The sequence below is a fragment of the Erithacus rubecula genome (assembly GCF_903797595.1).
Source record: "Erithacus rubecula genome assembly, chromosome: 10".
NCBI lineage: Eukaryota > Metazoa > Chordata > Aves > Passeriformes > Muscicapidae > Erithacus > Erithacus rubecula.
Genome location: NC_136662.1, coordinates 20,714,474 through 20,739,952, shown reverse-complemented (window position 1 = coordinate 20,739,952; position 25,479 = coordinate 20,714,474). Strand labels below are relative to the sequence as shown.

At 37.7% G+C, this 25,479-nt stretch overlaps 1 protein-coding gene across 1 annotated transcript in view; it reads left to right on the top strand.

The window, feature by feature from the left end:
* The window catches only part of LOC306806119 (BEN domain-containing protein 5), a 549,457-nt gene that overhangs the window by 344,613 nt on the left and 179,365 nt on the right, over nt 1-25,479 (top strand). The window contains exon 5 of the mRNA XM_079314569.1: nt 964-1,180. Within this exon, the coding sequence (XP_079170695.1) occupies nt 964-1,180 (217 nt within the window). The remainder of the gene's footprint in view (nt 1-963; nt 1,181-25,479) is intronic.

The following is a 25,479-nucleotide window of genomic DNA, read 5'->3' as shown; positions in this document are numbered from 1 at the left end:
TTGCCCCACCTCTGAAATATTAGTTATTTCTCTTGAAAAGTAAGAAAATAATTGGAGTTGTGTGAGAGATTGCAGGCAGATATTTGTTATTCCTCAGAGATACCACCTTGATAAAAATGACATAAATGTCTTTATCATAATAATTTACTACCATGTATATTCATTTCTATCTTGTCAGACAAACCAGAAAATGTCAGGGAGGGCAGCAGTCCAATTTGGAATGGGAAAAAATCTCGTTTCTCCTTTGTTTCTATTTTAATACATAGTTATTTTCCATACCTGAAGGTTTTTTATATGATTTTTTGATTATTTGTTGGTTTGTTTTTTAACCTCAAGAATTTATCTTTTGGTCCATTTTTTTGGCTAGATGTTGATATGTATCCTAACTATTAAGGATGTACATATGCATACATATATATTTACATACATATATATAAAGATGTTCTGAATTTCAGTAATAGTTTTGTCAGAGTTGCCTTATATTGACATTTGTTCATTAGCTGTGTCCCCTCTGTGTGCTGGTGAATTGAACTCTAAGAAAGGATGTAGGTTTGACTGGGGCCTGTGTTTGAGCTGTGGGTGGAGGGAGGCTGCAGCAGCCTGACAGTGAGGTGGAGGATATTTGGACACCCTGCCATCCTTTTCACTTTATGGGAATGTGTTTCCCTGGTTGCATGATGCTCTCCCTGCAGTGGTGACTCTGCCAGCTTGGGCAGTGCTGCAGTCCCTGTGGTGACAGTGGCCCCAGAGCTGTCACAGCCCTGGTCTGCACAAGTGCTCCCAAACACAGGCTCTGGGATCTCCTGGCCAGCTCCTGGGCTGTTCAAGCTGTTCCCCTTCCTTTGCTTTGGAGGAAATCTGAATCTCACACAGAGATTCATTTTTTCATTTTGGTTCAGATGTCATATATCCATGTAGAAATGCAACAATTAACACAAATCCATACATGTTTTTATTTTTCAGGCAAAGAATCCCCTCCAAAAACGTGTACTACTACCGCTGCCCAGACCACAGGAAGAACTATGTCATGTCCTTTGCTTTCTGCTTCGACCGAGAGGACGACACTTACCAGTTTGCCTATTGCTACCCCTACACCTACACCCGCCTCCAGCACTACCTGGGCAACCTCCAGAGGAGGAACATGGACTACTTCTGCAGGGAGCTGCTGGGGCTCAGCGTGGTAAGCACCAGGCACACCTGCCAGCATGATTCTTTGTGGCTACCTACCCTTCAATGCTCCCAGAGTAGGGTTCATCATCCTTGCCCAAGCACCCACAAACACCTATTTGTTTTCTTGCTATCAATGACACAGGAGGAAGTGTACTTGCATGGTGAAATGTAGACAAATGCTAATTTAATTTCACATAAAATATTTCCTTTGTGATAGTCAAGGCAATGCTAGATTCCTGTGTAGGATCAGTTCACCTCTAAAGACATTAAAAAATGAAACTGAAACATCTTTATGAAGAAATGTGATTTTTAGAGTACTCTGATCTTTTGTCTTTCTGGAAGAGCTTTTCTGTTCAGAAAGAAATATGGGGTGTTGAACCCAGAAGATAACATTTCTTGATAAAATAATGCAAAACATTCACAAAATAGCAATTTTGTTTTCTCTTAAAAATTTGTGCTTTGGTGATTTGCAATTAAAAGGGATTCAGTGGTGTCTGTGTAGATCCTAATGGCCACATAAAATGAAGTGTCATGGTTCTTCTGGAGCAGGAAGGAGGGTTAATGGTAAGGCTGAACTTCTGCTCACTTTGCTGTAATCTTCTTCTGAAATGTTGCCTGTCCAGGGGATTTGGCAAGCATGACTCAGCCACTCCCATGTCAACTCAGAAATCATCAGATTAAAAAATAATAGCTTAAATCTCTTTTTTAAAAAACTTTTTCTTTCTCAGACTTTATAATGCACTTGTACCACACTCTTAATCTTTTCTCTGAGATTTGATTTGGTCTAAACTTGTAGTGTGTGTTTCAGAATCAGAAAGCTGTGAAGGCTGCTGATCCCAGCAGCAGGGGCTTTGAAAAGAAACCCAGCATATATTGTGAACATCAAAATGAAATCATATGTATACCCTGCACTGAAACAAATAAAAGGCTTCCATCATTGAAGAAGGCCATTGAGATCCTATGGTGGCATAAAACTTGGATGAAAAAATTAACTTATAGACAAGAGTAAAAACAGAATTAACAAAAGAAGTAATTTTTAACCCTTTCTGTACGTTCAGTACAGTTCTGGTTCTAAAGATGACTATTGCATATCCATGAGCTGGCATTAATTATTGATCATTCCAATTAGGGGGGCAAACAATTATAAGGGAAAGGAGTATTGAAAAATAGAAAAGTAAAATCAGCAGAGGCTGGGCAGAAAGAGCACTATCATCTAAATGCACGTAGGGCTTTAATTCTTAATCTTAGAGGACAGAGATGTCATTAATTCTATAATGAAACTGAATTTGTTTCCTTTCACTCTGAAACTAGTGTATAAACAGTCACATTTGCATATTCATCAAACCTCTGATCTGACTGATTAAAACACAGAGATAGAAGGATTTGTCTTTTATCTGCATTTTGACAGACAGAGCTATACTCTTAAATCTTGTTAACATTGTGTTACCAGTAGTCGCTAAATATTATTTTTCATATTTCAGCACACTAAACAAACAGATGCCACTCAAAATGTGGCAGGAAATGTGCTGTGTATAAGTCCTGCTTTTATATCTATATGTACACACACAGTATGTTTTGCAGAAATTGATATGGTAACATTTTGCAGCTCACCAAGCTGTATAAAAAAGCTTCTGAATCAGGCTCATACTGTAATCTTTGTGAGCAACATTACAATCTCAGAGCATTTCTGGCTTTTCTCCACACACAACTGTCCTAGAACAGCTTGGTAATTTAATGTCTTTGCTGAGCTTGAATAGACAATTTCCATAAGTTCTCTGCGAGTTAAATATTTTAACATAGAGCTTTGTTGCTATCATACATCTTTAAATGGTGAAAAACAGGATCCTTCATTCTTCACTGCACAGTGCTCCATAAAAGCAGAAGCTGGCTGTACTTTGGAGAATTGCGTGCCATATAGGATAGATTTAGAGCTCAGAAAGCGAGCTGTGTCCCTGCCCTGGCCCCTTATGTAAGACAAGAGGAATCAGATTGGCATAAAGAGGCCCTTAGAAGCTCTATTCCTGGCCAAGGGAGGGTACCCTGGCAGCTCTTGGTGAAAGGTAGTTTAGAGATGCCTTCTGAGGACAAGCTCCTGAGTCCTCATGCTGGCACAGGGCTGAGGGGGGATAAGGTGGAAGGGGAAGCTGCAGCACATCTGCCCAGCTGCCAGGTAGCTGCTGGTCCCCTCGGGTTCATTCCAGGGGAATTTCACAGCCCCCTGCTGCAGTCTGTGATTGTGGGGCTGGGGAAGTTTGAAACAATCTCACTTCTCCTGGATTATGTGGTTTTTAGTTGTGTGTCTTGGAGATGGCAGAATCTCACCACAGATCTTTGGAGCTGTTTTGGTTTGTTGTTTTATGTTTTTTTTCCTTTGCTGTGGAAAAGTAAAACTCAAGTCACAAGAAGCCATGCCTAGAGGATTACTCCTGGAGGCTTTCTGAGTGCACATTTTGCTGCATATAATGTTTTCAAGGCAATCTAATTTCTAATCTAATTTCATGTCTTCTCTAAAGAAAGTACTCTGCCTCTGTTAACTCCTGAAATACTATCACTAATTCTATGAAAATTGAAAGTGAAATATCAGTATGGGACAAGTAATTGTCATTAGGATGCAGAATGACAAAATGGTTCAGAGCCAAATGGCAGTTTCCCATTCCCATTTAAATGGAAAACTTAGCTGTACTATTTCTGACCTTTTAATGTTCATATTCTTTACTTCAGAGAGCTATCCCACATTCTAGATGTGCCAAATGTTCTTGAAAATAGTCTCTCCTGCAAGTGAGCTGATATGGTCACCCAGGTACCATTTAAACTCCTATTTTCATTCTGCTGTTATTGGCCTTGGGTAACTTCAGATTTTCTTTGGTTTGCCTCAACAGATCAGAAGTTCAAAATCTGTGAGCTTTTTTTAAAATTGTGGAATTACTTTTCTGCATATTATTGATGTGTCTCTCCTCTCTACAAATACTATGCAGTATTTCACTGCTCAAGAGAGTTAAAAATAATTTTTGTATTTCTGTGAAAAGGTAAGCACCAGCACATTTTGCATTTACAGTACCTATTTTATGATACTTATTCAGTCTCACATGCAATAGCTATGTGTGCAGCAGTATAATTAATTTTTAGAGTTGGCAAAATTTTGGAGTGTGCTGTCATTTGAAGCTGGTAGTTCAAATTGCCTGTGTGTGCTTGAAGTGTGTGGACAATTGACAGCACCTGTACCTACACCAGCATTCCACGGACACACATAATAAATTAAATGAGTTTTGGGCAGCCTGGCTCAACTCCTACAGCCCACTTCACAAATTGACACTGACTGGGCATTATTTTCATTACTCACTCCAAAGAGAACCAGGATTAATCAGAGCCAGATACTTCCTTTCACTCCATTAGGCAATGGTGCTTCCAAATTACACTTGAGGAGAGTTGTGACTGCACATACAAACCACGAGCCTCAAAGGGACTTGCACAGTACACAGAGACTGGAATATGGAATTCTGTTAAATTAAATATTAAACACACATATTTTAAAACAAGAAGGCAATATGTCTAATGTAGGGCTCTGTAAATGAGCCGATCTCTTAAGTCAGATATGGAACACTGAAAGACACAGACTGGAACACAGTGCTTCCTCCTGACTCCACACCACTTTGGGGTGTGCTTTTAATTTACATGAGTTACTCCTGAACCATGCTGGTACCAGAGAGAGCAGAATGATGCCCTAAGACTGTGAAACTGCACAGCAGATGTCACGTTGCCGCTTCGTTGATCAAATTTCCTTTATTTACTGACTAAATGACTTCGTACCCTGGTAAAAATACTTGATCGGTTCTACCGCTTTCTACTGGTCCATTTTTAACTGCTCAGTTATGAACGTTTTAAAGCATGAAGCAAAGAAAATAGGCAGTTTTTCTAAGGTTAAATTTCTCATTTCTGCATTCATCTCTGGGTTATGTAATAACAGCTCTGTAAAAGAAAAGTATATTCTCAGGCTTTGAAAAAAAAAATAGAAGTTACAGGCTTCTGGGTGATGTAAGGTACCTTTGAAATCCTGTTGGTGTCAGATACTGTATTTTCCAATGGATTTGACTGTAACTAGGTTGAAATGTCATGTAAATGTAATTTGTGGCAATTTACTTGGCCTGAAAAAGGCCACAGAAATGTGCTTAGGAAAAGCAAATCTCCTTTCTCATTTCTCAGTAGCGTAAAAGCTCAGCTATGTATATACTCAGGACACGTTCTCTTTAGTCACTGGTGTATTTTTTACTCCTATAGTACTGCTGTTCCCAAAACATTCATAATATGGATGTCATCCCAACACTGTATGTGAAATTTTAAATGTTCCTACAGCTATTTTCTTAGCTGGATTGGATATCAGCAGAAGTAGAGTTGGACCTAAAAATAACACCACCAGCAGTTCTTTCCAAAATAAAATATGATTTATAGCATATAATAGCACAGTGTGCTACCAGGGAGATTATATAAATAACATGAAAAATTACAGGGGACTATTCTATACCATCAGTTTTAAGGAAAATTTCTTTGTTACAATTTAAAGGGAGTTCTGGGAGATAACTGGGCCTGTGGGAATCACAGAGTAGGAAGGATAGGTGAAATGATGGTACTGTTGAATGTTGCCATCTGTCTGTAGGATATATACAAAGATTAATGGTAAAACCAAGAAATACTTTGGTTCAAGTTGGGAGCAATAGATAATTTTTGAAAAAACCCAAACTCAATAATATCATCATTTGCAGCTATTATCATGCAAGGTTACTAAATGCATAAACTGGTTATTTCTTAAATTACAGAAAGAAGACTGTTCGATAAAGCAAAATAATTTCTAGAAAGATTTGCTTTAACTGTTTTTTATCTAACTATGAGTAAAAAAATCATAAATTTTGAAGAAGGATTCAAATCTTAAGTCCGTTTTGCAGCTCACATTTTATAACCAGCATTCACCATTAAAAAAAAAAAAAAAAAAACAAAAAAAAAACCTAATGGAAAAAGCACTTCACCAAAAAAGAACCTTTGAGTGCCAAAAGTCCATTGAGGTAAGAAATCCGCTGAAGGAAAAAAATAAAAATGTTATGATCTATTTTATTAAGAAAAGAACTTCCTGAAAGAAATGACAATAAATGAATTATGTGTGGCAAAGTTAGTCTATGCAAACTGTTTTCATGCACAGGTTCCAAGCTTCACCCTTTGATCTTGTAGCCACTCAGGGAAACCTTTGGAAAGTCAGTGACCTTTCTGAAGTTTCCACTGGACTTTTTGTAGCTGTTCAGGTTGGCCTTTTGCTTCATGGCTCTTCCTATTTCCAAGTCAGACTCTTCTCACCTTTACTCCACACTTGTCCTTCATCTGGCTTGCCCTTTCTTTGCCTCAAATCTAACCTTCCCTTTTCTTTCCATTTAGTTTATACTCTCCTAAGATAGCTAGAAGAAAGAAGCTGTGGTATTTGTTTTCTGCTCTTATGTTACTTATCCTGCTTTGTTCTTTCCTATTCATTCCCCTTATCTCTTTGAGCTGTGAAGGGCAAATCCAAAATAGCTGTGAGGTCTTTTAAATACCAGGACTGCACAAGGTAGTCATGTTCTCCTCTGGGCACTCGATATCCCCATCTCAGTACCATTTCACATGACTCCATATCCTGGTCTAGGACTTGTCTTCCTTGTCCTTCTGTCTATTGTCTTCCCTATCTGGTCCATCCCTTAATATGTACTGCTGCATTTCCAGAAAGGTTGAAATGACATGTTACTTGTCCAGGCTTCCACCTGGAAAGGGAACACTAATGATCTAGTCAGATGTCCTGAAATGGCTGAACTAACAGCCAGGTGCAGGAAGGCTTTTTGGGGTCTGACTCCTTTTCTCACAGCAATGGCAAATTTCAAGTAAAAGGCAGGTTTTACTCATCCCTGTTCTCAGCACTTTCTCCTACTTGGTTGAGTGCCACAAAGCTCCATGGAGTGACTTGAATCCCAGTGGGAAACCTGCTGGTTTTGTCCACACAGAAAGTTCAACCTCAGATCTAGGCTGTTGCCTTTAGTTACTGCACCCTAAGCTTCTGGGGACATGAAGAATACATTTTTAATTTCCATTTTCAGTGCTGACTAGAATGCCTGTTTTTTAGTTGGTGCTTGGGAAATAACATAGCAGAACCAATTAATATAATCTCATAAAAAACCCCCTCAGTCTGAGGTCCTGTGTGTACACCAACATAAAGCTTTTTCATGGTTTTAAAATTTATTTAGTTGCCCTGCAGGCCATTGTGTACTTTGAGGGTATGTAGGGCCCTTAGAACCCTGAGAAAACCCTAGAATGCCTTCAGTCTTCTTGCACTTCCATTCCCAGAGATTTGTTTTCTCTGCTTTGTAGCACAGCATTAAGCAATAATTACCATGTTGATAGTGATGCTGAATGTACTCGCACGGAGGGGAAATCGTGCTATGTGGAGCTATTAACTACATTTGCCCCGTAGCACTTCACTGCATTGACTCTGCTGGGATTTTGGCTGTGTTTGAGTTGGTTTCTGTTTAGATCTCCTGAGTGGTGACTGTGTAATGCATCTGTGGGACTGGTGCAGTATTTTTATCTTTATTCTTTGACTGTAGATCCAGAAGATGGTTAGCCTGGCACACATTACCTGTAGGGCTAAAACCTTGGGATTGAAGATTTATTTAACAATTTTAAAGTCTGCTCAGTCCAAAGGATTTGGATTTATGCCTTTTAATTTAACCAAAGAAAGAACTATTTATTGATTTAACTTTATACCAGTTCTAGAATGTAAGTATAATGTATTAAAATCTCTAAATACCTCAGGCAAAATCTCGTTCACATAATTTATGTAAACTGAGTATTGTGTCTCTGATCCAGCAAAACACTTAAGTGTAGATTTAAACTTAAGCATGTTAAATAGACATGGTAAAGTTACTGGCAGTTCATGACTTCAAGCTGAATGTGTGTAAAGATGTCCTTAAGCTCCAGTGTCAAAGCAATCAGCACTTAGGCTTGGTGCCCTAGTGTTTTGTTGTGAACTTGTACTACCACTATAACAACATGACCACAGGAAAAAAATAATAATAAACCCCTCCTTTTTTGCACTTCTCTATAAATATGCTGAATGTCTGTGTATAAAGTGAATCCCTCTACTGCTCAGCAATCTTTTTTTTTTTAGTAGTATATGAGTAAGGTGTGAATTTGAGGTCTTCTGCATAAGAGATTTGTACTAATCCTGGAGCTCTTTGTCCTTGCCATGCACATGTTCAGTAAGACTTTATCTCTTTTGTCCTTAAACCTTAATCTAAAAGCTGGCTCTAAGAAGACTTCTGCCTGTATGTCAGAAGGGATTTGGGGAGATATCGTATAGAAATGAGAAAATAAAGACATAAGAACATATTTTTGATGCAGATTATAAGATAGTAGATACCAAGGCAGTCTAGCTCAGGTGGCCCCAGCTGGCTCAGTGCATCCTTACTGTTGACCTCAGTATTTGAAGATATGTACTTGAAGAGAGAAAGTAAGGCTCATGAAAACATAATACATGTAAGAAAGCACAGCTGAGAGATATTATTGGTCTGTTGTTGATTTCAGTATGATGTTAATGACCCTTTTCTACACTGTTAGCAAAGTATTTTTGAATCAAAGAATAGTGTAATGATGGAGAACATCAAACTTACATGTAAACGAGGCCAGTGCCATCCTTTTTTTAAGACATCATGTTACATTCAAATATATTTTATTTTAAAAGATTATGATATTCCTGGAAAAGACAAAAAAGAGTGTTTTCATAGAAAAAGCCTGCTGCTGTTGAAGTGCTGCTATTATCCACAAATACTGAAAGCAATATTTATCTTTGTTTTGAAGACAAAATGACATACAAACAACACGAGGAGACATGAGCTTTTTAATGTAAAGCAGTAGGTACTTAATTGAAAACTGTTTTTTTCACTCAGGAAATGTAAGATACAGCTTAAAGCCTTTTTAATGCTCTTTAAAAGAGCTCTTACATGGCAACCAGTCATATTGGTACATGAAAAGAACTGCAGTCTCTGATAAAGATCCTCTTTTTCATGTTTTCAAACAGCAGCTGAGCACCATACTGTGGCAGCAGAGAACAATCTGAGAAAATGAACACGGATTGAAAAGGCCCCAGTTACATGACATTTCCAGTGGAAAAAAAAAAGCCAGCCTTAGGCCCACAGTCAAATATTTTCACTCAGAATTCCCTAGAATTGTGGACATACCTTTCTACAGAAAGTGTGTTTTTCTGAGCAACCTTTTCAGATGTTCTAACAAATGTGTAACATGGAGGAAGACAAAGAAGAGACACCATCCATTTCAGGAGTTTTCATGAGTATGCATGAAAGAAAAATCTGTTTTAGAAATAATTTTCCTTCCATATATTTTTAATTTCTCATTAATTGCATCCATTTTTACACTTACTCCTAATTAGTTAAAATTTAAGATGATTATTACTTTATCAAAATCTGGCAACTTCATGATTTTATAATACATACTTTTTTCCTCCACTTAGATTTTCTGCATTGTGGTGGTTTACAATAATGCATTAATATCCATAATTCTATTTTTAATCAGCTTCTTAATTCATTAGTAACAGCTGCATATTGTTAAATGTTGTTTGTTTTTCTTTCCCCCCACCCCCCTTTTAAAAAATCTATGTTGCTTAGAATTAAAATATTAACTAGTCTTTCCATATTTATGAATGCTGCACAGTTCTCAGCATGGAATAAGGGAAAATTTCATGCCTGTCTTTAAAGAGAACCTTTTTTTTTTTTTTTTTAACTTTGCTCTGTCAGCCTCCAAAATATTGCATAAATATCAGTGAGTTAAAGTTCATGACATTCTTCTGACTGCAGAAGAATGGGAAAGGAGACTATTTCAGAAACCTGGACTGCTTGGAAGCAGCTTGTGTAAAGCCTTGGATGTTCATTTCCAGAGGTCAGCGTGGCATCCAGGTGATTTTGGAGTTGGGAGCAGGACCGATCTCCCGTCCCTGTCAGGACCCTGGACAGCGCAGCCGATCCCCGCGCCCTCGCCGCGCCTCTGCACATCCTCTTCTGCACATGCTGGGAACACAAACTTCCCTTTTCAGAGCTCCTGATCACAAAACTGAACCCCAACTTCTAACGTTTACACCCCTCAAAAAAATAATTTTAGTGTTTTGGAAACTAGGCCCTATTTGTAGGTACTGAGCTTCTCAAATTATGGCGGTGGTTTTCAGGAAAAGGGCTGGAAATGAGTCTGCTATTTTGTACAGTTTATGTGATTCAGGACCTCAAGTCTGTTTTTCTTATTTGCCTTCTGAGAATGAAAAATAGCCTGTAATGTGTTATGTCTGATGGGAAATTTATAGGAATGTCAGAGATGACTGATTAAGGGCACTTTATAGATTAACAGATGACGACTAAAACAGAGGTTGATGGTACTGTGGTGAAAAAAAAGGAGATATTTTGGCAATACAGTGAGATCCATCAAGTCTTGTCTGAGACCTAGACATAGATATTAATCCAAACAATGAATATTTCAAAATCTGGAAGGTGCTGTGTAGAACAAGAATAGCTTTGCTGCACAAAACAGGGTGCTCAGCAGCATTGCATGTTCTTTGTCTCCTGTGAGTGGATACAATATGCTCTCCTTCTTGCCTTAGTCTGTCTTCCTCTCTAAAGCTTAGGGAAATGGTCCAAATCTTTGGCATGGTCTAGGCAATCAAGTTATCACCATAAATTACTCTGCTTATCTTCTGTGTGGGGACCATCTATCTTTTGTGGGAATTAATGATATAGCAATTCCTAGAGAATTTATAAAAGGTTTTGGGATGGGTTGTTTCTTGTTTTGGTTTTTCCTTTAAATTGTAGTGGCCTCTTTATGGAGAGTCCACACAATTTATATCCTTACTCTCAAGAGAACAAACTGCTCAGAATGTGAACTCAGGAAAACAGAATTTGTGTTCCAAAGGTGTACTTTTCTGCTGTTGTAATCACCCTTATGAGATACTGTGGCAGCACCAGATTTGCCTTCAGCTCCAGCTGATTTTGAAATCCTTCAGGGCTTTAGGAATAAAACTACACATATCCCCTAGATTTCTTTTATAGAAATAGATAAGTTTTTGTAACAGCAAATAGCACTGCAGAGCTGAACAAAATTGTCCTCCTATAAGTGAGACTTGGATGCACTCAGACCAAATAAGATTGTAGACTCATACTACACAGACTCATAGGAAAACAGAGAAAAAGGTATTACATTCCCCATGGTCAAACAGAATTCTTGTCCATCTTGGCTGAAACTCCCATTAGCCATGGCAACCAAGGAGGGAAATGCACAGCAACAGATAACATCTAATTTAATGCTGACAAAGAGGTGGGATGCATTGATCTGTTTGGAAGAAAACTTCATTCTTTTTCATTCCTATAATTCAGATTTTCTCATTACTGGACACAGATGGCAAAATATAATTTTATTAACTATGACCATTTGTTTTGTGGTTCATCAATTAAATTGCAGAGATTACAGAGACTGGTTCATGCCAGCCATTAACAGAAACAAGTTAGTAGCTAGAGCTATACTGCAAATGGCTATAGATGTTGCATACAGTGCTTCAAGATCATTTGTTGCTATGACAATAATGGAGCAGAATGACTGTGGTCTCTGAAATCTCAGATTTTTCATCTTCCCAGAGAAATACAGGCAAAAACAAACTCCTCTTTTAGACATCTGGACTTCCTTTAGAACTACAGTGAATTTATAAATGTTGCAATACAATGACTTTATATATGCCACTCTCTCTCTGCTCATTATAAAGTTAAATAAAAAAAAAAAAAAAAAAAGAAAAAAAAAAGAAAAAGGAAAATCAATGTATTGCAAAGCTCCTGGACAACAACTGCTTCCCTTTCTATGTACTGCAAAGCCAGTATGAGCCATCAGGTAGTACCAAGAAAAGTAAACTGATGGTTCCTGTAGCAGCCATCTCCAGAATATTCCAAGCAAATTTTTGGTAGAAGTGAATGACAATTGCATGTCAAAACCTTTCCTGTTCTCATCTGTCTTTATTATTTGATAAGAACTGCACCTGTGTTCTTTTTTTAACAAGAAATTATTTCCACCCCAGTTTCATGTGTTTACATGCAATGGCACAAATTTCCTGACATCCTCAATCTGAAAACTTGGAAAGAAAGTAGTTCTTTCCTGCAACAGGGGACCACAGAATGATTGCTCCATAATCCTTTTTTTTTTTTTTTTTTTTAAATAAACGAGGGGAGTGACCCTTTTTTATATTTATGTATTTTTTGAGATGCAGACAATCTCTCTTCTCTTTCATAAAGTCACAAATTATTAACTTTACATGCAATAGTTCTGAATCACAACAAGAGGTTTAGAAAGACCTTGGACTAATGGTGATTAGCATCCCTAAAATACTAATTCACTTCTTTGATTAGCTGCAGAAGTTTCTCCATGTGCTAGAAAGCAGGATAGCCTGTACTCTGTTAGCAGCACACACTACATGATTTATTGGAAAACATCAACAGGAGACTTTTAACAGGAACCCATGTTCAGAACACTGGGCTCTTCTGGGCATTGCATTGAATTTGCTAGAAATTACAAAGGTGTTTCAACATATTCTTTCTTGGATTCAAAAGCCCCATAATGATGATAAGGCAAGGAACAAAGCTGACTGCATGACAATCATGTGTCATGATAGTAAACCTCTGGAGCTGATCACACATCATCAGATCTCCCTGGCTGCACTCAGCACTGGTGGCAGATGCATTTCAGCACTGATCATGGATAGAATTCCTTACAGCAGCTTCATACCACATCCTGTGTGCTGGGAATACTCATCTGCACCCCTGGCTGCAGCCAACATGAGCACAAAATTTTACAGTTTTGGTTCCAGGGACAGTCCACATTTAATCTCTCTGGGAAACACCTTCCTATCAGAGTTGTGTAAACTGATAGTTACTCAAATGATCCCAAATTCTGAAAGCCTGGAATAATTCTCCTGTTAATATCTAACATATAGCCAAGATTGCTTATTTTCAGAAGTCCATTACATCTCAAAACATTATGTATGGATATATCCTGATTTCAAAAGGTCATATTCATTATAAGTTGAAACATTATAACTTACAATAAACTGGAATCTATCTGAATGGCATTAATTTCTATAGGTAAACATATGTGATAATTCTCACATTTCCTGTCATTTGATCAATACCATTTGAAATATTTAATGTTTTAATATTGCTAATTTTGGACAGCCTCCCCTTTCCATTTTTCTTTATTTCTTCCTTTTTCATTTTTAATCCACAGAGCATCTGAAAATGCAGCAGTCAAGTTGAGTATTTCAAAATGCTTCATTCAGTATGGAATTGGATAAAGACTTTTTTTTGTTATTATCAAAACCACTTCCTCTCATTTTTATGACACCTGCACTGGAGCATTGGTCACAATCTTCTTACCCTGCCCCTGTCCTAGCTGCCTTCATTTGGAGTACAATGTCAGTGACAGACGCAGCAGGACAGGATCTGATACCTGACTTCTCCTGAGCTGTGCCTCATTACAGTAAAGGTTCTCCTAGATTGCATCTAGATGGTAGTTGTTTCAGAATTAACCAAATTATTATCTCTGTCTTTTCCTAAACTTCCTGCTTTGAGGATATAATTATTTCTAAGATTCCAGGAAATCTTTAGAGATCTACTTTCACACAGATAAATTATTCAGGATTCATCTTGATTCATTGGCTGTTTAGGTGGTTTTAACACAGGTCTTCACTCTCAACAAAAACAAAGAAACCACAAAAGAAACACAGACATGAAGTTGTTCAGTAGGACATTGTAGATACATTCTGACTGTTGGGTAAATCAGTGAGGGACCTGTTGGAGTACTTAACATCCTTTATGTGGTGAGGATTGTCTTGTGGTTTGGAATTCTTTGCATAGACATTCTGACATAGTTTCTTCTTCAGCAGAGCAAGGATTAATTTGTTTAATTTACTGTTTGGGAGTTTCTCAGTGTGGCATGCACACAGAGGCAACCATGCATATGAAATACTCAAGTTACATACCAAGAAATGTCTTATTCCTGTAAAATCACCTTGCACCTTCCTGCACCATGTGTTTATATAATTTAGAAAGGCAGAGAAGATAGGAGCTCCAGAGCCATGGCCAGCAGTGAAAGCAGGGAAAAACGAGACAATTCTTTGATAAAAACAGATGAGATCATGTGGGTAGCAGGAGATCCATGTGCAGTTTTCAGTGCTGTTTGTCTTCCAGTGTCAGGGCTGAGCCTGTGGTGACACACAGCCTTTGTGCTTGCTTAACATTCAGAAGACACTTATGACAAATAGGGTCATGCAATGATGATGCCTTACCAGATTTGGGAATATGTATTGCTGCCATTACTTCAGAGGTCAGTTTTAGATTTTTTCAAATTAGGGTGCAGTCATCTTCAATCACATTGTAAATTTTGGGGAAATGTTTGTGATGAAATTTGGGAAATGTCTGTGAAAACCATGCAGAACCATTTGCTGGGTTTTTTTTTTTTCATATATTGGTAGTGTTTAAGGTAAGGTTGTTTCTTTCCTTTACGTATTACAAATTAATGTGAAATACCATAGCCTTAGAGCAACTGTGCAAATCAAAGAACTTGGATGTGTCCATGTTTGTATTAAACAAGATACAAATGCACAGTACTTTCCTTGATTCTGAGAATAGATGTTAATGTGGGTCACGGCAATAGCTGTAAAGGCAATTTTTAATATTTTAGTGTCTATAATCCTCTGCAAGTGAGCCAAGAAATGCACTCAAGAGTGTCTTCATTCTGCTTGAAGTCATCCTCAAGTTCCTACTATGCTCAGCAAGCTTTCACAAGAAAGGTGGTGCTTCAGAAATTGTAAAATTTATATATAGTGTTTAATTTTCAGAATGGATATCCAGCCCCTACTAATCTGCAGTTTATTAATTTAAGACATCTCTTTTAATAAGTCCCCAAATAGGATTATTTCCCTGATCTGTTTTGGAGACCTCTGCGCATTTCTTGGAAGAAATGAAATGGTAAAGAGCAGCTGTTGGAATTCAGGGATGCTAGAAAATGGAAATATCTTATAATCACATAATCCAAATCTAAAAAGAACTTGCTTAAATTTATCTGCCATTGTTAAAAATCTGTGTTCCTTCTAAGTGCCTACTTGTGCAGGAAAGAGAAGTGTGTGCATTTGGTTTTGTCCATCAGAGAGCTCAGAGACAGAATAATGTTCAATCATGATGTTAATCCCAGCACAACAGTTTCTACTGAAGTGACACTATAGAGGATTTATTCTCCCATCTGTGCAGGTGAACAAAGAATTCCTTTAATGGGTGGTGCATATACTGTTGTAGAAGAATAGACCCCTTTGTATTAAAATTACATGCTTGGGATTTTAACATAAAAACTGAAAAATCCCACTGTGTAAAACTGACTTAAACTCAATTTCCCTCTCCTCCTTTTACAATGTCAAGATGCCTGAGTGCTCAAGTGACTGAATAAGTACTAAATATTTAATGCATGGAGGTTACATTAACTGAGTCTTTGATCTGAAACTTCTTAAAAACATCTTAAAAGCCCTTCAAAAACCGGTTAGTATTTCATTACAGTCACTTAAAATAGATTTATTTTATCAAAACATCCTGTCAGAAACCCCAAAGCTGTGATTAATAACCTGCAGCATTTTGACTAAAGCATCTCCTAATACTGGTTTCACAGTGTATCAACAGATTGCCTGTTGTGGGTAAGAAATCACCAGCCCAATTGCCTCTGTCAGGCACTTGCAGGTGTTCAGAGGGTGAATGCTGAGGGTTTGAGCAGGTATGCACAATGGAATCCACACTGGGATTCTGCATGCTTGCTGCTTCTCAAACAGAATGTCTCTCATGTGATTCTGAGATTAAATTAACTTTTTTTTTCTTCGTGGAATAAATTTATTAAGGCAGTTTTGTACAGATGTTTTTGTATAGTAACATTTACAAGCATTTGGGAAACATGAGAAATGGGATAGATCAATAATTTATATCATCCTGGGAAACTCCTGCATGTTTTTAATCTGTGCAGCATAATTTGATAGCATCTCTGGCTGTGTGAAGGCTCTGCCCTTTCCATTGTTTTTATTGTTCAAGGGGAGCAGACTGCAGTGTGAGACTGTGTATCTGCTGGGTCTGTAGAAGATGGAAGCATGCACAGCAGCAGGTTTCTATATAATTCATTTCTACTGCATCCAGCAGACCTTCTGTGCAAGAGCTTGTCCCACCCAAATCTATCCTTACCCTTTGTTGTAGATTTCCTTCTCATTGGCTTTGTGCACCTCCAGATCCCACTCTGAAATTCCCACTGTTGTTTTCATAACACAAGATGTTGTGTCCTAACACAACATGAACACGAAACTTGGGATCTTGAATGATTAATCACAGAACACCTGGTCACTCTGATGCTGAATTTTGAAATATGCTTCTGGTGCCCATCATTTCTACTTCTTAACTTATACCTGCTGAACCAGTGGAAAGAAACTGAAACAATCAGCTTAATAATTGTTCTGTCTCCTTCTCCTCAGTAATCAGTAGATCAAAGCAAGCCATTAAGTGTATTCTAGGATAATAAAGAAAATTAAACACTAGGTTGTGAGCTCACTGTGTGTGCACTTGGAGTCACTTGCCATTATTTTCTCAAAACAAGAGTTAAGGATTTCTTCTCGAGTCTCCCACAATATTAGCAAAAGGCATATGGCTGAACCCTCATGAACCACTTTGAAAACACATTCCTTGTTTCTTCAGGGAAATGTGCTTTTGTCAGTGTATACCTTGTGTAGAAGATGTTTTGCATATGAAAACCACGTGGAGATTGAATCCTGTTATATAAAGAAAAGCTGGGTTTCTGTGGAGTTCTTTGTAGTACCAACATTAAAAGGGTTGTTATAAATAAGAGTGGAATATAATTATAAATGCCCTTCTGAGGAAAAAAAAATCCTTGATTACCTTTGAATTCTTTTGCCCTTTAAAAAGGTTATATTTAACTGGTTCAGTTTCTTACTTGATGTTTCAGTTTCCCAAGGGAAATCAACCTCCAGTACGAACAGTTTCAATTGGGTTACATGACTTTACTTTGTGTCTTGCATTTGTTAACAGACAGGTTGTATAACACTGCAGGCTAAATATACATTGCTCTGTTTTCAGCTACCTCTGCTACTCCTGTGTTTAGAGGGATGACCAGAGAAGTGGGAAGTGGCTTTCAAAAGTTCTGCTGGAATTAACCCCTCCTGCTAATGGCATAAACTGCTTGGAAGTAGAGACTTCACGAGCAGCGTGAGGCTATAAGTCTTGGACTATAAAATCATATTTAATATTTTGATCTGCTACCTATCATCCTTGAAGTTTTTTTAATGACCAAAAATAAGTGGGTCAAGTCCCATCCTTGTTCCCAATGGCACATAATCTGTGGAAGCACTATTGACTGGAACAGAATTTCCATGAGTTACTGACGTTGTAACTGAGAAAGTAATTGGAGTGCATGTGTGCTGCTTCACTGAGAAGCAGGAGGCTCAATTCTAGGGGGATCTTTTCCATTTCTAGGTAGTTTGGTGTTGAACAGCTTTAGATTCATTATTCTTGTATTTCCATCAAGTAATGCTTTCCTGGTAGAGGAAGAGATGAAAGGACCTTTTAAAAAATATCAATAACAAAAAAAGAAAGGAAAGAAAAAGAGGTTTCATCCTGGCTTTCTTTCTTCAGTCACTGATCAATAGCAGCACGAGAGAGCTGTATTTAGAGAAGAAAGGCAAGCAAGCAAGAATCTTAACTAACTAGCAGGAAGTTGATTGTAGCATGCTGGTGTTCAGGCAGCTGATAAGAGAGAAGGAAACATTTATGCTGAGAATCAGCAAAAACAGGAACATGTTTTACCACATGCCTGTTTCTTTTCACAAGTCCAACATGCTGCACATAAGCTTTGGAGATAAATTTAGAGTAGTTTTGCTAATTGCGTGGCATCAAATTTGGAATGAGATGAACAATGAGCTATGGCAAACAATATTTTGATTCACAGTACAGCAGTGTTTATATTTGAGATTCATGGCTGAAGTAAGGACCAATTACTGGATAGATTGGCAGCAATCCCTATGTCCCTTGTGGGTAGGATGGCACACTGGGGGTATCCCCAGTCCTTGTCCTGGCAGCCAACTGCTTGCCACAGGAATGATGTATATGGTGTCCTCATTTTTACCTGCAGAAACTTGGGGAGCTCAGTTAAATCTTGCAGTGTTTCATTGTTGTGCTGTCTTTATATGTCTGAAAAAGGAACTGGGCTAAGACTTTAGAGCTAGAAAAAACTTTATGGCCCTTTTTTCTGTGTTGAATTGATTTCCCCCCTTTTTTGTTGGTATTTATTAAAAATGCATATTCTGCCCAGAATGAATACTAGTTTTTTGGAGCACTGCTGAGTAAGCCAAACTAAATATATATTTCTTTAGAGGCATCAGTGCTGCTAGCAGGCACCATTATTTTTGCAGTCACTCACAGAATGTGTTTTTTAAATAAAGGTTTTGTGTTCCTTTTAGAGTTAGGTTAAAAAAATATTAAAATAATTAATTTGAATTTCAATGTGCAATAAAAGAACATAATTAGAAAAAAATCTTTAGAGAACACTTTTTTTTTGTCCTCCTCTCTCTAAGTTTATTCCTTTTATTTACTGTGAGCATATCTTGCCTTGCCTTAAGTTTATTTAAAAGTTGTTTAAGAGGCAGAAATAAATCCACCTCTACCTTCTCCATTCTGATTTTCTCTGTGCCTGAATTTATTCTATGTTCAGTGAAGTCAGACTTCTAAGAGAGTTGGGAATTTTGAATTATATTTGCCGTTCTGGAGTGGTTGTATGTATTTTTAGCAAAATGCTGGCATGCTTTGTAGGATTTTTCTTTTCCTGCGGTTCTGTTAATATTTGCACAGGAAGTTGGAATTAGAATGATGAAATATTCACTCTGATGCATAATGATTTGATCCCCTTCACTGCCACATTCTTCACAGCTGGGTTTTTTTGCTCACGCTATTTTGCATATGAACATTTATCATGCAATAAATTGATTTTCCTGTCTACTATTCTCATCTCCTTAAACCTGCACATTCCTGCAGTGTTGATTCTGCTGTTCCTTACTTGTCCTATGCATAATTTCTTAGTCACGACTAACTTTAGTTATGACACATTTTGTAATTCTTACAAAATTATTGTAACATTTTAAAATGTGCTTGCTCAAAGCCTCTTCTTCAGATAAGCTGTAGATTACTTTTTTATCACTGGGAAGTTATTTTAGCTCTTTAGGTTCTGAGCAATTTATTTTTTATTCTACAAACTGTTGCAACAACTGTGGTTTTGCACAAGAAACCTTTCAGTACTTAAAAGACTAACCTGTAATGTTTTATAGAGGAAAAATATTTACTGAAATAAGGTAAGGCTGCTACCACAAACCTTAGCTGGCAATTAATTTCTTGCATGTGCCATCTCTGCGTGGCTGATGCTCTGGATTGCATTTGTTCCTGTTTCCTTCTCAGCTGACGAGGGGTGACTGGGAGCTGCTTGACAAAAATGTTTCCCTGCCTCTCTTTCTGCATAGCTGTTATCTGAGTCAATATCAGAGGAGTAAGGATTCAGTGATTAAGGCTTTCCTCCTCTGCATCAGCCTCCAAAGACAATGCTTGTCTGAGTGCAGGTGCCCTGCAGCTCTGCAGCAGCACTGTGCCTTTATTGCCTTCAGCCTCTCCCCAGCCCTTCCTGCTGTGTCAGCCAAAGCATTTACTGCTCACCCTCCCTACTCTCAGCACCACCCAAAATCCATCTTGGCCTCCTCTTCCCCACTTTGATTTGCTGCCTTAGCACACTGTGTGCCCTGGTATGTAAATTGCTTCTTTAGTTTTCATCAGGCTTTTTGGTGTTTGGCATAAAATTCTGTAATTTATTTCAGAAGTAACTAGTATGATTTTATTTTGTTTGACTTCACCTAAAATTATTGGATGTCACAAGTAATACAGGGCAATAACGTGGGAGCAGGAGCTCTTAACCATTTTTGTTTTTCATAATTATTAATATTGCTCTAACATTCAACTTGCAGCCAGAGCAATAGCATGTATACTCTGTGGTTTTAGTGCACTTTGCATCAATGTTATCTTTGTGTGTGTGCAGAAAAGATCCCCTAAACCTCCTAATGCAAAATAATTCTATTTGTGGGCATAAGGGAGTTAAACTTTCTTTCCCTTACAATTTTCATTAGACAGGGGCTTACTGGTACCATGGCAGAATGCTCAAATAAGCATTTTAATGTTGAATAAAGGTCAACACACTGGAATTTGAAACCATTAATCCTTTTGCTCTTAAAGCAGGCAGAACTTTTACAGACTAAATAAGGCATTAAAAAGTAGACTCTCAAAGTTCTGAAAAGGAGAAACATATCTTCAAATTACCATTCAGATTTCTATAACTTTTTGTTTTCTGTTGGTTGAGCAAAATATGTTTCAAGGGTTTGAGGGAAGATGTGATTTTTAAACTTTTTTTTTTTCATTTCCCAACTTTTTGTTGGGAAAGGATATTTCTGAGTTCATAGAGCTGTGGAAAAAAAATACCCAGTGTATGAAAATATGATATCTCAGTGGAAACAATGCCATTTCAGGTTGCAATACCAGGCTGTGAGTGTAGGGACCCTCCTGTTCAGATGAAAAGAAGTTCAGGCTCACTTTAAATTAATTCCTGGACTTTCAACAATTGTGGGATCCCTCTAGGATATCACAGACTGTTAAATTAAACCTCTATTGCCTTGGGTTGAACTTTTAACCTAGGTATGACTGAAGCCTGTCTTTGGGGAAAGCATCCAGTCTTGATTTCAAGGCATCAGGAAGCAGAGTATCTACTGCTTCCTTTGGTAATTTGTTCCAGTGTCTGATTACTCTCACTGTTAAAAACATAAATCTAATTTGTGAGTTGAATTAATCTTGAATTGTATAATATTTTTTCCTCTGGTAGCTAATTTTTTGCTACAAGATTAAGAAGTCATTAGCTTCGATGGGGGGATAGAGATGGGAAGTTAATGGTAATGGAAATGCAACACATTGTAGTACTTGAGTCTCATGTCAAGATATTATATTCAGCCCTTAAGTATTTTCTGTGGCTTCTTGCTGTGTCTGTTTCACTTTCTCAACATCTTTTAAAAAAAATATAGTTTCTAAATTTCCATTGTTTTGTTCAGCTTTATAAAATACTTTGTTTGGAAAAATGCAGATATTTAATCCTGCTCACTGTTCCCAAATATCATGTGCAAGGATCTCATTTCTGGGACATTTCAGTAGGGCTCATGGAATCACATGAGTGGGAAGGACCTTTGGACAATCTGGATCACCCTTTTAGTGTGGCAAAATCCACACTTATTTTGGGCAGATTTCTGTATTATTTCTGACAGCTTTTTCCAGGAGTATTCCAGAACTTCCACAGGCAATCTGTCTTCTCTACTGTTTATTGCTTCTTGCTGCTTGACAGTTTTTTTCCTAAAATCTAGCCTCAGTCTCCCTGGCTGCTCTTTAAGTCATTTATGCCTTGCCCTATCTAACATCAGCACAAAGAGCAGTTTACCAGTTCTGTGGTTTGGGGCTTTTTTCCTTTCTTTTTTTTTTTCCTCCTCCATGTTTTTGTTTGCTTTTATTTTTTTTAGGTTTTTTTAGCAGCATTTTAGTTATATCTGTACTTTCCCCCCTTTTTTAACAACCTCAATTCTTGTGTTTTCTAAATCACAAATTTATTCTGGGTTATCACAAGTTGGTCCTTGCTTTTTGGAGATGCTGTTCTTCAGACTGGATCAAATAATGCAGCTGCAGCTTTCCTGGCGCTGAGTAGAAAGATTCTTCTGTGTCAAGCAAAGTAGAACTAATTTATCCATTGCAGTAGGACATTCATCTTTACTGGAGCAGCATGATATTGTTGATGGATTATCCAGCTTTGATCCACAGTAAATTTTAATTTTCTACAGAATGGCTACCAATGTCAGTGCTTCTCCATCCCAAGTAGTTAATTTTTCTTGGCTCAGTGAAGTACTCTGCATTTATCCCTACTGAACAAGCATTGTGGCTTCCAAATCAGATCCTTAAATTCATTGTGTTTTCTCTGAACCCTGTTCATTATAAATCCAGTGTATTTATAATGCCTCTGAGAAGGATCTTGTCACAACAAGTGTATATGTGATACTATTTTCTAGGTCATTAATCAAAATCTTAAACGTTGCCAGGCTTAGGAGGGCCTCCTTCAGATTGGCATGTGAGGTAACTTTTCATGTCAATAGGAACATTGCTAATCACACCCCCAAGTATGTTTTTCTTAATTAGTGTTACAGCCACTTTTGCTTGTTTCATCTGTATCATGCTTCCATGGTTTGCTTAGAAGATTGATAAGTGGAAGAGGATCAAAAAGAGTCCAAAGTACGAATGACATCTGATGCTTTTCCTCTGTCCACAAGGCCTGTTACCTTATCAGGGAAGAAAATTAGATTGCTCTGACATGATTGTTCTTGACAAATCCATGTTGGATGTTATACATGTTCTCATTACCTTCCAGGCACTTACAGAGTTGGGCTATTTGTTTCAGTATTTTTCCATGAATTGAAGATAAGCTGATTGGCTCACAATTGTCAGGCTTGCCTTTTTCTTTAGAATACTTTTTAAAGGTAGACATTACACTGGGCCTTTTCTAGGACTTCCACTTTATCCACTGTCCTTTTTAAGTTCTCAGAGATAAGCCCTGATGACTTTGAGATTCCCATTTAGCTCTATAAGTACTGGTGGATGAAATTCATTAGACTCAGCCTGTTTAAAAACATCCACTTTATCTAAGTACCCTGAATATTGTACCTTCCCTATTTGAGGCTTGAGTCTGGCTCTTTGTCAGTGATATTAATTGTGATAGATACATGATTGTGATTGACCTTATAGTAAAGACTGAGGTGAAAAAATAGATATTCATTAGTCTTTTGGCATCATCCATCACATTTCACTTCTTCCTTAAGAAGCAGGGTAGCCTTTTCCTTGATATCCCTCTTAATGGAGTATCTATAAAGTGGTTTTTGTTACCCTTGATGCCTCTTCATGTATGTGTGTCATCTACACACTTATTTGGATTTTCACCTTTAATCCCTACCAGATGGGTATTTCCTTTCCATTGCTGTAGCAGTCCTTGTCTGTGGGTATTTTTATTCATAAATATTTACTTCCACATTTCCTTGCATCTAGACCACAGAGTTTGAAGTGGTCCAAATAACACAGTGACCAGTTTTCTGATTAACCTGCTCCTCATCATCCATCACCTCACCAGCTGTTGGCCACAGCTGCAGTACCTCCACCTTTTCTTTTAGATCTTAAATTCAGAGATTGGACAGTGTTAAGTAATACCTATTTTTTGGAATTTGCATCAAAAACATCTTCATTACATGTTAATTCTTTAATTACTACTTCTAAGGAATTTTCTTCAATTATCACTTCATGCACTGAACATATACTTTATTGAATTCATGGAATTACCCATTTTAAATCCTGGTGACAATTGGAAGTAAGTCAAAAACTTAATGAAATTATTACTGCAGACATTTGCATTTCTTGTCTATACTGAGATTTTTAATTTTATAGAAATGGAAGTCACTTTTCCAGAAGCAGAATTTGGGAAAACGGAAGGTAGAATGGAAAGGGTGGATTAGGATGAGTAAATGGCTAATATAGAGATACACAAACCCAACCATCTTATCCATAACAAACAGATTACAGAACTTTATTTGTGACATGGGGGAAACCCAAGGACAGGACAAGAAAATACCCATCTCTTTGCAGCTTCCTTCCAGCAGTTAAAGTCCTTAATGCCTGCTCTGCTGGTTTTCCTATTCCTCTAAGCCACTTTGATACAGGGCTGCAAAGTTCCACCAAATTAATATTGTTGCATTTATACCCACAGTTTGCCACAGGGAGAACACCCTAGGCTTGTTCCTACCCTTGGATCTGCTCAGTGCTTTGGAAGGAGGCTCCCCTGTTTCAGTGATCACACTTTATAACACAGTGCTATTGCTTCTGACATTTACATTGACTGAGGGGCAGCTTCATCCAGGTCTGGGACTGCTCATAGATCAAGGACAGATTTGCCAGCTGTCACCAGCCCTGCCCAGTGTAATGAGATGCATTGACAATTATGATACTAAATGCACTGTGATTGTTTATAGATCATTTTTTGATTTAACCAATTGAAGAAGCTATAATATCACTGTGATACAACAAATCTAAAGAGAGAATAAAAGATTTGATTAATATTGTGAACTAATGAGATAGGTTGTTTGCTCACAAGGAAACCTGAAGGTTAGTCATTCATACTCCAACAAAAATCAGACTTTGTGAGATCATATTATAGTTAATTGAAGAAGTCAAATTCTAAGGATGATGCCATGTGTAGCCTTGCTTATTATATGAGTGGAGCTAATTTGGAAGTTTGGATTTCCTCATGTAGAAATGTATTTCTCTCCCTATTTGGAGGATGGCAGTGAATGTGGCTCTGTCACATTTCATTACTCTAGACTTTACTCTTTTTCATTTCAGTCTGCAGCAGAACTGTTTCTGAAAATGGGATTATTGACCCCTGCCATTGATCACACTGCCCCAGTGTATGAGTGTGTGTGCCCAGTTAGCACTACTATCAAAATATGTACATCTGAAGGTAAAAATAATGCATGATCTGCAGGGTAAACAATATCTGTGGATCTTCCCATTCTCCTTCTTTTTTCCCTTCCCTTTTTTCTGAGGCTAGCTTAGTCTATCAGTAGGATGAAAGGAAAAATTGCTACACTTGTGTTAAATTTCCCCTGGGAAAGTAAATTATGGACAAGCCTCCAAGGACAACCCAGAAAGAAAGGGATAAGATATTGATGCACACTGTACCTCTCACTCTTTCTTCCTTGTCCCACAATTGAGCACTCCTTCAATGAAAAGTTACGAGTTCCTTGTTAAATTGAATTTCTCTTCTCCTTGTCTCACAATTTATTGTGACGCTGAAATTTTTATAACTTGGTGAAAACTGGCAGCAGCCCCATTTGTCCCTGCAAAAGGCTATGCAGCTTTGAATAGCTTTTGAAACAGAGCTATGAATGCTCACACTTAAAGACAGATAGTCATGCCAGCTCCCAGATTATTCTAGGAACATATTTAGTTATTGTATTTTTTCATGCAGTTTAAGCATTGCATTTTTGGGGGGGCACAGGGAAAGGAG